The 14,779-nt window shown below is 37.9% G+C and overlaps 1 protein-coding gene across 1 annotated transcript in view; it reads right to left on the bottom strand.

Annotated features, from left to right (window-relative positions):
- LOC127630687 (semaphorin-3F-like) overlaps positions 1–14,779 on the bottom strand; it is a 20,765-nt gene extending 5,986 nt beyond the window's left edge. Inside the window, exons 1-9 of the mRNA XM_052108341.1 lie at positions 14,360–14,779; positions 10,776–10,898; positions 3,436–3,596; positions 2,260–2,322; positions 1,975–2,094; positions 1,805–1,898; positions 602–721; positions 321–466; positions 101–215 (exon numbers count right to left, since the gene is read on the bottom strand). Of these exons, the coding sequence (XP_051964301.1) occupies positions 101–215; positions 321–466; positions 602–721; positions 1,805–1,898; positions 1,975–2,094; positions 2,260–2,322; positions 3,436–3,596; positions 10,776–10,866 (910 nt within the window). The 5' untranslated portion in view covers positions 10,867–10,898; positions 14,360–14,779. The remainder of the gene's footprint in view (positions 1–100; positions 216–320; positions 467–601; positions 722–1,804; positions 1,899–1,974; positions 2,095–2,259; positions 2,323–3,435; positions 3,597–10,775; positions 10,899–14,359) is intronic.

Here is a 14,779-nt window from a genome sequence, read left to right as displayed (position 1 = left end):
GCACATGTCAGGATCAGAAATTAACCATGGCTCGGTGCAAAACCACCAAATTTTAAATGAGGGGACAAGCTAATAAAAATAAAATGAAAATAACACTCACTTAATTCATCAAAGAAGGTTTCCACCCCGTCATCTCCCATTACAGAGCACACTAGCCTGGCCTTCAGAAATGTCGTCCATTTGTTCACCAGAGACTTATGACCCCCCTCATCATTCTGTGAATGCACAGGATACAAAACACAAATAAATGTTCATTGACTGACCGAACTGCTTCTTTTCCACCTGCAATTTTAGTATATGTACTGCAGGACTTTTCTCACCAGGCACACACGGCCCACTCTGGCCACAACACTTGGACTCGCTCCTCCGGCAGAATCCAGACTCTTCTCACGGAAGAAGAAATAGATTTTGTCATCGTTCCTCTCTGAGCTGTCAGGAATCTGCTTCATGTGAACAAACACAGGCTCTGGGAAATAAACAGAGTGTGCATATAATGTACATCCAAATATTTAACAGGAAGTAAAACATTTAACCAAATATTTAGTTTCAGCCAATAAGATTTGCATCTGCCAATCCAAATGTGAATGCAAGTGTTATTTACCATTGAGCCATTTTGAGTCATACTGTTCAGATCTCACAGCTGGCCGGCTTCCCATGGTCCTAAAGATGCCTGGATCAGTACTCATGAAATCTACAGCCACTCCTGCATACAGGTTTCCATCTAGATGGAGGAGAGTGAGTAAAGACAAGAATTAAAGGGATATTCCGGGTTCAATACAAGTTCAGCTCAGTTCACAGAATTTCTGGCATAATGTTGATTACCACAAAAAATTATTTTGACTCGTCTGTCGTCTTTTGTTAAAACAAAGGAGCAAAAATTGAGGCTGCAGTGAGGCAGTTACAATGGAAGTGAATGGGGCCAATTTTTGGAGGGTTTAAAAGGCAGAAATATTTATAGTTTTTTAAAAGCACTTGCATTAAATCTTTTTTTTAAAACGTGTGTATTATTTGAGCTCTAAAGTTGTTCAAATAGTAATTTTTACATCCAGGGCGTGCTGATTGACTCCATTCAGCATCCTAAGCAACCAATTGGCACGGTTGCTAGGGTGGGTAGAATCATGTTGGGTTAACCTCCTTGTGGTCACTATAATGTGGTTCTCACTCTCGGTGGGGCACGTGGTAAGTTGGGTGTGGATGCTGTGGAGAATAGCATGAGCCTCCACATGCGCTAGGTCTCCGCAGTAAAATGCTCAACAAGCCATGTGATAAGATGCGTGGATTGACGGTCTCAGATGCGGCGGCAACTGAGTCCTCTGTGCCACTATGAGGACATTGAGCGCATTGGGAATTGGGCATGCCCCCCCCCAAAAAGGTAATTTTGACAGTAATTTTAGGGTTGGTTGACATTACATTGTCATGGTAACAATGTTGTAAAATTGGATGTAACTTTACACAAAAAGGTTAGTGAATGTTTTAGCACACTAAAATCATGTTTACAAACACACTGTTTACGTCTTATCGCTATACTAATGGAACATTAAGGATTGGCCCCATTCACTGTAAGAGTTTCACAGCAACCCAGATTTTCACTTTTTTTTAAAGAAAAGGAGGGGTGAGACAAATGACATTTTTGTGGTAATCAACTTTATGCCACAAATGCTGTCGATTAAGCGTAACATGTATTGAACACGGAATATTCCTTTAATGAGCACAATTGAGAACTAGATATTGTGTGATGATATAGTTGGAATTATGCAAATTATGCAAAATACAATATATGGTTTTGTAATGAATTGTTGCATACTTATCAGCGCTGCAACATTCTCCTGGTTTGGATCATAAGAGCATTTTCCCTTTCCGGAGTCCACATAACCAGGAACCAGCCTGAAAAGGTAGTCCTGAGGACACCAGTGTGGGAACAGCAGTTTTAGTTATGCAAAGAGCATTGAATAAGTTAATATGATATGTGTGTACCTCAGCTCTCCAGCCTCTGTTTATGAAGGTGCAGATGGGTTTATATGCTCCTGTCCCACAGGTGTACAGGTGAGTCCTGTTCCATGGCTCAATCAGACGCACAAAATTAGCACACTCTCCCTGAAAACACACACATTCATGCAAGCTTCTGATTTATATTGTACACAACAAGAGTCTTACACCCTATCTACAATCATTTCATCTAGAATTAACATACTCTAAAAACGTGTGATTTAATAACTAATAATTATATCAGTTTGATCAAAAGAACTGATGCAAACTCACATGCCTGCCTTTCCCAGTCATCTGACACTCTCCCTTCCTCTGAGCGGGGGCCGGCCAATGGATCTAGAGCCAAGAAAACCTCCATCACACAATAGCCTCTTCTATACGTTCAACTTGGTAAATTGCAGTAAAATTGTTGGATTAATTTTTACTGGTAAATATACCACACCTGCTGTACACACATACGACTGTTTCCATTTTTTATTATTTATTTTTTTAATTTTGCGACCATTCACTATATTCACTCTATAGTCGGCTCTAAAATATCAAAGATTTTTCACATATTCAGAGTAAAGGGAATAATTTCATTATCTGTCCAATCTGACAACATTTATTGTTTTACAGCAGCGTAACTGAATTTTCTCTGTCTTACGTCAGTGCTGACCTCATATACAGTTTGCTCAAACCTTTAATCTTACAACTCTGTTCACTCACAGTAACAAAACTGAACTTTTCAGGTAATATTACAACTTCTTGGGGGCCTTGGTAGCTCAGCGAGTAAAGATGCTGACTAACACCCCTGGAGTCATGAGAATCCAGGGCGTGCTGAGTGACTCCAGCCAGGTCTCCTAAGCAACCAAATTGGCCCGGTGGACTGGGAGGTTAGAGTCACATGGGGTAACCTCCTCATGGTCGCTATAATGTGGTTCTTGCTCTTGTTGGGGCGCATGGTGAGTTGTGCGTGGATGTCGCGGAGAATAGCGTGAAGCCTCCACACGCGCTAGGTCTCTGCGGTAACAGGCTCAACAAGCCACGTGATAAGACGCGCGGATTGATGGTCTCAAATGTGAAGGCAACTGAAATTTGTCCTCCGCCAGTCACTACACCACCACGGGGACCTAGAACTCATCAGGAATTGGGCATTACAAATTGGGGAGAAAAGGGGAGACATTTTTTTTTATTATAAATAAATAAATATTACAACTTCTTATTCAGGGAAATAGCCAGTGATGAATTTACTGTTATTTTCGAACAGGTCATGTTCACACATGACCTCTAAACTTAAAATTGCAGGTAATTTTCTGGAAAAGGCTGTATATGTGAAAATGAGTTAAGAGAAGAATTCACGTCCACTTCAGTTTTTCTTCAGTTTTTTCTTGCTTGACTTGTATTTTATGTTGTAAATTGAACCGATTTTAACCATTGAGTTAAATTATACTTTTAATCACCACTTACAATGAGAGGCTCTTTGTTGATATTTTGCATGTCCAGAGAGACCAGATACTCGCGGCTGCCCAGGTAAAGCCGTCCCTGATCCTGATCAACATGCAAGATCCGGTAGTCACTGGTGTTGAAAGAGAAACTGAATGGTCTCCCTGTTCGAGTGTCCATAAGTTCTAATGAATGACAAAGGAGAAGCAAAGGAAATATAATCTGAAATATAACCTGAAATCAAAATGTACTTTCTCAATGCATGTTTCTGGCCTTATCGAGAATGATTCATCAGTGCATGTTATTCCAAATAGTTCAAAAAGGGGGGTGTTCAAGCCTCTGCTTTTTGATTAAACACTCTCAGTGTTATGGGGGTAAGCAAATCTCTGCGGACATTTCCTTATTCAGATGAAATTGTTCAAATAAAATGCATGTAGCAGCTGTGTTCTGGGTAGCCCCTCCTCAGCGAACTCTCCTTGAAGGTGCAAAGAATGAGCCAAGAAGCGTGAGTTGGTGGCTCTTGGGAGCAAACTGCACTTAACACAGTTCCAGAAACATTTCCTGAGTGCTGGCAAATAGAAAAACACTTCCACATGCAGGTCAATTATTCAGCCTCAAAGGTAAAGATTAAAATGAAGTCCAGTTAAAATTAACAGTTTATGCAGACATTCTTGTAGGTTGTCCCAGGACTTCAAAGAACACCATGCCCTTTAATGTTGCTTGAAATTTAACAGCACAGAATTGTGTCGGTTATGAATTATGATCAGATGATTAGAGTCCTGGCAAAAAGATGTCAGCATCTAATATTTGGATGGACTATGAAAAGCTATGTTTTTTATATTTTATGTTAAAACGCTTTCTTGTATCCCAGCTTAATATGCAGAGACAACAACAAGTAAGCCATTTATAGGTTGATCTCCCAAAAAGTATAAACACTAAGAAACACCACTGTGAGTATTCAAGAAACCACTGTTTGTTAATCTATTTATTGACCTTTGTGGTGCAGAAATTGCACACTTCAGGTTTAAAAAGAAATAGATGCCAAATCCACATCCAGAAGACTGGTGTCTCAATATACACATTATCCCTCACCTCTACTCCTATGCAACCAGACTCTGACACATCTAAACTGCATCAGCTCTTTTTTATTTTATTTTTACTTTGGTGGACGTCTCATTCATTCTAGTGGAATTTCATGGCCTCTCTAGACAATTACATTCTATATCTCCTTCATATGCCAAATCAGTAGATGATTAATTGTTCCTTGACCTGCCCTTTGGATCTCATTCTTCCTAAGTTATTTTGAGCTAGGTTTCTAAAGGATACATCACAAATTCTTATGGATCTTGAGGTGTGTTGACTCAGCACTTTTTCCCCATTCTGATGGTTGATGTGAACATTAACTGAAGTTCCTGACACGTATCTGCATGATTTTATGCACTGCACTGCTGCCAAACGATTGGCTGATTAGATAATCGCATGCATATAAAGTAGGTGTACAGCTGTTTCACAAGTGCTCAGTGAGTGTATATTTTAAGCACTGATACACATGGGTAAAAATTGCTGTGGACTTTCTAAGCATTCTAAGGATTGCTCAATGTTAGAGCAAATGGAAGACAATTTGTCATTGCAGAGTGAGGTTCGTTCAAAAATTTTAATTCTGTCATTATATACTCACCCTAAGGTTACTCCAAACCCGTAAGACTTTTTTTTCTTCTGTGGAACACAAGAGCTTAAATGCTTAAATTTCAGTTTATCAATTGATTTTATTGATTACAGTCCCCAAATCAATTATGACATCTATCAATAACATAAAACATCATTGGTTCTTGCATTTCTCATAACCAATCGCCATGATGTCAACTAGAGTCACTATTCACATTCATTATATAGCAAAAAAACAAAATCAAACAAAATGTTTGAAAATTCTTCAAATTTCTCCTTTTGTATTCCACAAAAGAAAAGTCTTAAAGTTTGTATGACAATGACAACATATTAATTTTGGTTTTCTTTAAAACAGCACCAGTTTGTGAATGAGCTTGTCATCCTTTGAGAAAATTCACTGGTTGATCATCTGTACAGATGTTTACACATCCTTGAAACTGTTTAGGTACAGGAAATGTGGACATTTAGAGGACGCCTTTAATGTTCTAAAAGTGCATATATGTTTAAGTGTGTGTGTTTACAGGATGCTGTGAAGAGGGTGTTAAAATAACCACTAATGTTTGGATATAGACGGAACAGGGAGGGCAAAAGGGAAAAGGTTTGTGTACAATTGAGTTCCCGTCTCTTTCCTTTACTGTTAACAGGACACAGGACACACCACCTCTGGCAAGCCTGAAGTGGGCTAAAGTGGACATAGCACAGGGTTCATTACAATAACAGGTGAAAGACACTGGTGTGAAGTTGAGTCATGTCAAGTCAAGACAATTTCCTGCTGAAATTGTTCTTAGGAAGCCCTTGTTGTGTACAAAGAATTTAACAGGGAATACTAAAGGAATAATAATGAATAAAAAAAAATAAAAAAAAAACAGTCCTGTCTACACATTACAAAAATACTAAACATAACACTAAAATTTAATGAATAGCTCACCCCCCAAAAAAAGTCTCCCTCTAGTGTTCCAAACCCATATACTTTTTATGTACTATCCAAAAAGCTCAAAAAAGCATCATAAAAGTAGTCTGTGGCAGGGCGGAGGGCGGGGCCGGGTTGTGATTATACACACCCGGTCCCTTATCAGGCTAAGTAAGCCTCCGAGAGGGATAAAGGCAGATGGCAGACGGTGGTGCGACGAGAGAGAGATTGTTTACGGACATGTCCGACGTGTGTGTTGTTGTTGTCTTTTGGTTACATTTATTATTAAAACTATTATGTATATTGCCAAGCCGATTCTCGCCTCCTCCTTTCCATTGAACTACGTTACATAGTCCATTCGACTTGTGTGCTACATTTCAATGAGAGGTTGCGCTTGAAAAATCTTTCTCTGTCACTCTGACATACTGAGTTGTAAAATTGAAATCATGGTTCATTTTTATCCTTCATATTGTTTTAATTTGATAAGTACCATTGAGGGGCATAGCATCCATTATAATGGCATGAACATGACAGTGGATAGGCTTATATATTTTTTGAACTCCCCAAGTGCAAGACAGGTGAAACCAAGGAAAGTTCTGCCTGCACTTAAATTTTTACATTTTACTTCTTACGTTCAGTTTTTAAAGGAAATAAACATCCAATTGGAATATTTGAAAATGGGCATACATGCAAGGACATTTCATTGAAATTTTATGGTGTGCTTGATATCACAATAAATGTTCACAGGTGAGAGGCGCACACATTTCTGAAGCTACAATGTATGTACTCCTCTGAAACAACTGACAATTCTGCTCTAAACATAATGTTAGAAACGATGAACGCTTTCTTCACACTTTAATTTTGTTATTATACTTTTTTGTGCTTTATTATAATAAAGTAACACATTAATCATACAGTAACATACTAAAGGAATGACTAATGTATGCAGTCACTAATTCAGTGACTCTCTCTTCTCAAATTGTGAACACAATTGGTCAAAGACATGCATATTACCAGGCATTGATTGTGATAGCGCCTGTTAACAGGGGTGGACTGGGAACAAAATTTGGCAATCTCAAGTTGTCGACCGGGTGGGGGGTTGGGGGTGTAGTTGTGGTAATGTGTTTCACTGTGCCCTTCAGTTAACGCAGCCCCTTCATCATATCGCAGCCCACTTTGTCATATCGAGGCCCCGTTTCGAGGCCAGCCCACCAGGAAAAGTCCCAGTTCTCCCAATGGCCAGTCTGCCTCTGCCCGTTAATACACACCTTAATATTACCAGGCAACAGGACACACATGCACAGCTGGAGTGTGTGTGAGAGAGACAGTGAAGTCAAAACTGATGCACTTAAAAAATATATATACTTTTATTTTTAATCTGTCAAAATGACGGACAGCATTTGAAAAAATCATAATTGTAGATTATTGCCCTTGATATTGTAATCGTGATTATTAATGATGATTAATAGATGAAATTAATGTGTTGTCACTAAGCAGGCTTGCGGGTTCTTCAGAACATCAGGTGGTAATAGGATGCAGTTTATTTTAAGTATTAAATACTGTATATAATAAAGGTATATCTGTGGTTTACAGTGAATAAATGTATGTAGGTTCTTTCAGAACTATTGACAAAACCAGTTTTAACTTCAGTCAATATGCCTGTGTGTCATGTAACAGGTTAATGTATACATCTCACATTTAAGACACTTCCAAAGCCTGAAAAAAGTGTCATAAATATAAAAACTACTGTCAGACATGCAATGTGTCTTTACTGCTTAAATTATTGGTCCACATACAGTAAATAATAATATTTGACATTCAATATTCAGCCTGAACAGCTGATTTAGACTGAACTTCCTTAATGCATTTAAAATCCTGTATTGTGATCTTGTTCCCGTAAGATCCTTGTTAAATAATATTTAGCCACAAATCTGTCACAGTGGTTGCACTTTGAAAAGTAAGATCAGCCTGTTTGTGATTTTGTATGATTCGTTAAAATTTAAATCGACCAACAGCAGTTGTGGGTCAAATAGCCATTTATTTGAGCAGACGCAATTAAAGACGATGTTCAGTGAATTTTGAAATTAAAGATTTTTTCTATGTCCAAAACATCCAAAACAAGCAGATAAATCAATACAACTGTTATTACAATAATGTTTTTAAGTTGTACACAAATATCAACCCAACAATATTCAAACTCTCAAATATATTCAAATAAATATATAGCTGTTCAACAACCCAATAAATCACTTATTTAGACCCTGTCTGCACTTAATTATAACATCTTTTAGAATGTCAGGTGATGTTTCTTTAGCACAAATTTGTGTGTGCCATCACATACAAAGATTAAAAATACTGTAAAGCAAGTATCTGGATGCCAGACAATTCCAAACTTGCGCATAAGGACTGGTTGTCATTACTGATAGTAATGCAGGCTCACTGCGTCTCTGATTGGCCAATGCCATTTCATTGCTCAACGCACACGTATGGGATTGGTTTGAAAATCAACCGCTGCAAAAACACGTTCTAAATAATAAATTGAATGCTGTAATCTTCAGTTTTCACGATTACATAATTGTGAGAGCTGTAATCGTAATCACAATAAATTGTGCAACCATATAACATAGCTTTGTGTGGGGAACAGAAAGAAAGTCATTATATATATATATAATTATATATTCCCCACACATATTATTATTTCTTTTGTTTTTCTTTTTTATAATGGTCTGAATTGAAATATAAATATACATCTAGATATAATATATAAATAAAATTCAGAACTTTTTCCCAAAGTAGATTTAATGAATTATAATAAGAGGACTTCTTGAATTCTTATTCATAATTTTTATAAATATTGGAGCCATTGTAGAATATCAAATTTCTCTTTCACTATTTCTGCCAGTTTCTTGCAGAGTTCTCATAGTCTCTAGTTGGGAACACTTTTCTAGAGTTACACTAAGACCTTCCCTCATTTGCAGGCGCCTCCGAAACAAAGACCATCCCAGTAGCAAACAATGAACAATCCATCTCAGATTGCAGCATAAAATAGAGAGGCCAACAAGACAAGTGGATTAATCATGCAGAGTCGAGTTGATAGTGGAGGGCTGATCGTTCCTGCAGGACAAAATACATTGCAATTCAGAAAAATGGGACTGCAGAAATGGTCTGGATCAAAGCCAAAGCCAACCAGAGTTTCAATGGAATTACAGGGGTGGGTGATGAAAGAAATGACAAAGCTAACAATAACTAGTTGGATCCAAATGACTACGAGGGTATAATTGAGCCCAGTCATCTTTTTAATTAGGTTTTATCAGGGCACAAGCAGGTGGAATATGAGCCAAGGGCAATTGGAAATATGAAACATGAAGTGATTGATATAGGAAACAACTTTTCTTTCTCATGAATCCTGGTAACATTATTATGCATTTCCTTCAAGGCACTTTCACCCCACATCATGATTCGATTATTTGTGAAGAACAGAAAGGTCAATTGAATTCACAAAATCTCATGAGTCATTGACAATTGGGGCATCAAACACTACTGCCAAATTTGAGTTATGTGGCACAGTAAACAAACATCTCAGCACAAAATATGCCATTGTGACCAATTCCTCCTATAAAATAATTCTATAATTCAATAAAACATTCACAGCGTAATTCTTTAATGCAGTCAAGTTCGCCGTAAAAAAAAGGACATCTACTGTTTTGAGCATACCCATTTTGGGGGGAAATCTGTACAATTAAATATGATCAAATCTGTTAAACTCTCTCTGTAAGATGGTGAAAAGACAAGAGTTTGTAAATTCTAGGAGGTTCAATTTCATAGCTTTAGTCCAACCTGGAGTGAGTTCTTCAAGCAGCTTTCACAAGCCTTAACACATGCTGTTCTTCTTTGTTTACACACAGCAAGCATGCAAAAGTAAATTAATCCTAAAATGTCCTTTCAAAACTGCTGAATGACCTAAAACATTAACATTTTACCAGGAAATAAAAAAAGACAACAATAGTAACTTTGAGCCTCTTTCTATTTAGGTCATAGCTACTGTACAATGGCAAAGAATGAGAAACCAAAGAAATAAGCAAACTACAAGGTGTGTCTTAGGGAAAATGTGGCTACTGGAAAGAGTTGGCTGGCACAACACAAACAATTCAGAAGTTTTGCTAATGTTATAATGGATTACTGTATTTTCATCATCGAGCACTTTCTAAACAACGATATACAGGGTTAAAATACCACACAGATGAGAGAGGGACTGCTCTATCATCTTTAGGGTAATTATGTAGCATAGTGACATTCAGCACTCCTTCAGCTTATTCGGCTGAAAGGTAAGATGACCATAATTCCTGGTTCACACTTTTAATTCCTGTTTACATCAGGCGGGCACGTGTACTGTTAAGCAACCCATATTTCAAACCATCTCAAAATTTGAATTAGAGGGCTGCAAGTGCACGTGTTGTTACATGAGTACATGACTATACAGTATTTCTTTCAATTGTACTTCTGGTTATACACAATGGTGGCATGTATCTGTGTGTCAAAAAGGTTTGTGAAAGTTAGCTTGTCATAACTGATAATGACTGTAATTGTTTTGATTCAGTCCTCAAAAACACTTTAAAATCTAATACAAAATGCGCATTTAAAGACTTGTAAAATATGCAAGTCTTTAAACAAAACACAATGTACAGGATTCAGTGGTTGGGGTGGGGGTTGGCGTTGCACATCCATGTTGTACGTCCAGATTTAGTGCTTGAGTATGAACTGTCAGGTAATTAATAAAGTTTGCACTCACCTTTAAAAGCCAGCTGCACTCTGGGAGCAGACTGATGAGTGCCGGCCACTTGAAATACAAAGGAAGCCCACAGGAGTAGTCTAGTTTCCATAATTCTCAGAGTTAGGCCTATTTGCAGGCAACCTATACAAACCCACACAAAAGAAAACAAATAAGAAAAGGTGGACTGAGGAAGAAAATAGAGAGAGGCTAAATTTATCACTGGTTTAGACAAAGGAAGGATGGAGAAAAGATGAGTTCAAAAATAGCTTGGAAACAAATGATAGAAGAAGAGGAGGAAGAGAAACGGAGACAGTTAAATTTAGAAAGACAACAGACAAAACCGAAAAGTCTACAGTACTCACTACTACACAGTCATATATTTAGCATCACGTTGTAGAAGCCAGACAAATCCCAGCCTGTCACACCTTCCACCAAATCAATTCCACGCAAAGGCTGAGCTTTAAGTGTCAAATTTATTTTTGGATAAATAGGTGCTGTTAATCATTTTCATCCACCCTGTGCAACAGTGCAGACTTATTTGAGAGTTAGCAGATTAAGATGTGGTTTGAGACCAGTTTACAGTTTGGGGGGTGGGGGGTCGAGTGGTGGTGGCACTATAAAAACCACTACTTGTGAAAATGAGCTTAGAATGCCATGTGCCTGGGAAATGCTTGTGGTGGCAAATCACTCCAAGCTGCTGCAAAGCCCCGTCATACTGCTCATTGTTAAAACTTGGAAGATCTCCCCAGCCCCTAGTGTCCAGGGCTGTGCCTGCTATGCCTTTTAGATCTGTTTCCATCAGGTATTGATCCTTGGCTCCTGTATATGACATCATCAGTTTGCCAATGATATATGTGGGTGATGCCAGCACAGCAGGTACCCTCATGGTTGGTATTTGCTTGTCTGTTCATTCTCTTTTCCGGAGATGTGTAAACAGGCGCTTCATATTTTTATTAGCATTTATTTGAATTTTCTCCCCAATTTGGAATGCCCAATTCCCAATGCACCGTAAGTCCTCGTGGTGGCGTAGTGACTCAATCCGGGTGGTGGAGGACGAATCTCAGTTGCCTCCACGTCTGAGACAGTCTGAGACAGTCAGTCCGCACCTCTTATCACGTGGCTTGTTGAGCGCTTTACCACGGACACAAAGTGCGTGTGGAGGCTTCATGCTATTCTCCGTGGCATCCACACAAAACTCACCACACCCCCACAGAGAGCAAATCACCTTATAGTGACCATGAGGAGGTTACCTCATGTGTCTCTACCCTCCCTATCAACTGAGCCAATTTGGTTGGTTCACTCAGCAAGCCTTGGATTCGAACTCGTGACTCAGGAGTCAGGAGTCAGTGTCTTGTGGAGGCAAAAGTTTTGACACTTGGCTGGGTTCCCATACACATTTTTGTATGTGCATTTTAGGATATTCCATGAAACAAAATAATCTGTGAATAAAATCTCCAAAATGTGCATAAGATAAACTTGCATGAGGCGCATAGCCTACATTTTTATTCAGTAACTAGAAATGCACATAAACTATGATGGAAACACATTTACAGAATAAACTCCTATTGGAAACGCTGCTTTTTTCACACATTGTTTTTGCAGCATTCTGATTTTTTTTACATAAATTGAATTTGCAACTTGAATGGAAACACTGCTATTGTAACTTGTTTAATCCTTTTCCACAAACGTACACGCATATAAAAACACCAGTCCAGGCTCTGCCAGCTGTCACTGGTTCAAATTCATTTTCAAAGCACATCTAGAGGCTTGTTTAGGAATGTACTACATGTCCAAACTGCAAGATGATGGAGTTAGAGAGAGAGAGAGCTGTGGATTGTATGAAATAGTAGGTGTGAGAGGGAAAGAAGGAGATTAGCACAGGAGAAGGTTATCTTTATGTATGTTCATGTAGATGTTTATCATAACTCTGTAGACGTCCGATTGGGATCATAGCTGTCTGTGTTAGAGTCACGTACAGCAACAGCAAAGAGATTTTTGTCTGAAAGCTGCAAACATGGATTTGTGATTTTGATGCACCGATGAAGTGCTAACCAACAAATAATTGATATCATCTGTTCAAAGCCCTTCACTTCTGATTCTGAATTCAAAAATGCCTTGGTGTTTCAGTGTTTCATTGGCAAGATCAGATCTGTTTTATGTCTCCTTTCCTTTACATAGTAACTTATGTAATAGTGCATTTAGATGTTGGGTTTTGGCACTGGTTTTAGGGAAAGGAGGAGAAAACACAAAAACACACACACACACACGCACACGCACACGCACACGCACACGCACAAGCACAAGCACAAGCACATTTCTACACAGTCAAAGGAATATTCCGGGTTCAATACAAGTTAAGCTCAATTGACTGCATTTGTGGCATTACCACAACTCTTTTTTGATTACCTCTATGTTGGTGTGCAGTCAACAAACTGTAAGGAAAAAGATCGATCTGCTGTGTTCATAAAATAAAATTTTACTCAAGTGAATAGACATGCTATTTTTATAGATGAAAACATACAGATTTTATTGAAACTCATTCTTATTACAAGACTATTATTATTGTTCTTATGATGCTTAAAACCTCTGCTAAAGTCTCTTTGTAGGTGAGAAGACATACAAATTTAAAAGGATAAAAATTTCCTTTTGATTGCTGATTCAGTAACTAACTAATTTCACACAAAACACAAATTTTTCACCATCTTCTGGCATTACCAGAAATGGTCACTGAATCATTAAATGGATCTGAACGAATTTTGGTGAATGCACAATTGTCATTATTGTAATTTATTAAATAATTTATTCAGGACCAGCTTGTGCTCAGTCTTTCATTGTCATGTGTGAAACAGAAGCAAGTGCTCCACAAGGTGCCCTTTATTTTTGCAGCTAATTTAGCAAATTATGCAATAATTTTGCAATACTTGAATCTTTAAAATACTACAAATATTAAAAGTAAATAAAATGTATATATAATACTTATATCATTCTTATTCTCATACTTATATACTGTATATATATTAATACTGCACTGTATGTGTTGAATCTGTGGAGCCAAGACCCCCAGTTGCTCCATAACACCAGAATGTCACGCATATGAATTATGGATACTAAAGCGCAATTTATGATGTCCATTTAATCCAAATCCAGCACGTTCGTTTGTTCCCTTTTTTTGTGTGACTGACAAAATGACAAACTGCGGTTTCTCATTTTTAGGTTAGTCATTGTATTTTTTTGAAATCCTAGTGAATAAACTCAAAATCACTTAATCTACACAACAGTGTATATTATATGGATTAGCCTACATCTTTTTCTCGCGACAATAGAGCATTCGTTTAAAATGCTGTTTCTTAACAGAAGTGATGTATTGTAGTTTTAAATGTGAGGTTACGAACTTCTGGATTAATTGTTCAATTTAAAGCATACAATTGTGTAGACCCATGAATATGTCACCACCACAGCAAGACAAATGTATAAACATATAAAGAAATAAAGGATAGATCCTTAAAAAAAGAAGACCCCGCCATCTTTCTGAGACACAGAAAACGCTCACCTCTGACATAGTTAACTTAAGACTGGTTTAAATAAAAAATAAGTATTTTTACCTTATGTGGTCCTCTTATGGCGATATCGATGTTTTCCTCCGTGAATTTCGTGACTTTTCAGAAGCAGGTGCGATGTTGTCGGTACATTCCTCAACGTCTCTTGGAGCAAAGCGCTCGCGCTTTAAATACTGAACCTTCTCATAAAAACATCAGAGCTTTTATAGCTCTAGACTTCTGAATTCCAACTTTTGGGCGTGTCCGTGATTCGGTAAAGTCGATGATCCAAAAAAAAAAAGTTTGTGAATTTGTGCATGCAGTGGCTCCTAATCTGGTTTTATCTTGACAGTTGAGGAGATAAAGACAACACAAGTCAAGAGGTGTTTTGCTGTTTTCGTGACACTATCTTCTTCATTTACCGCTTTGAATACAAAAAAGAAAATTAATGCGTCGTCTTGTCACGTAAGCTACACACTGCCCGTT

Source organism: Xyrauchen texanus, chromosome 37 (assembly GCF_025860055.1).
Source record: "Xyrauchen texanus isolate HMW12.3.18 chromosome 37, RBS_HiC_50CHRs, whole genome shotgun sequence".
Classification (NCBI taxonomy): domain Eukaryota; kingdom Metazoa; phylum Chordata; class Actinopteri; order Cypriniformes; family Catostomidae; genus Xyrauchen; species Xyrauchen texanus.
Note: the sequence above shows the minus strand (reverse complement) of the source record. Positions and strands in the feature narration are given on the sequence as shown.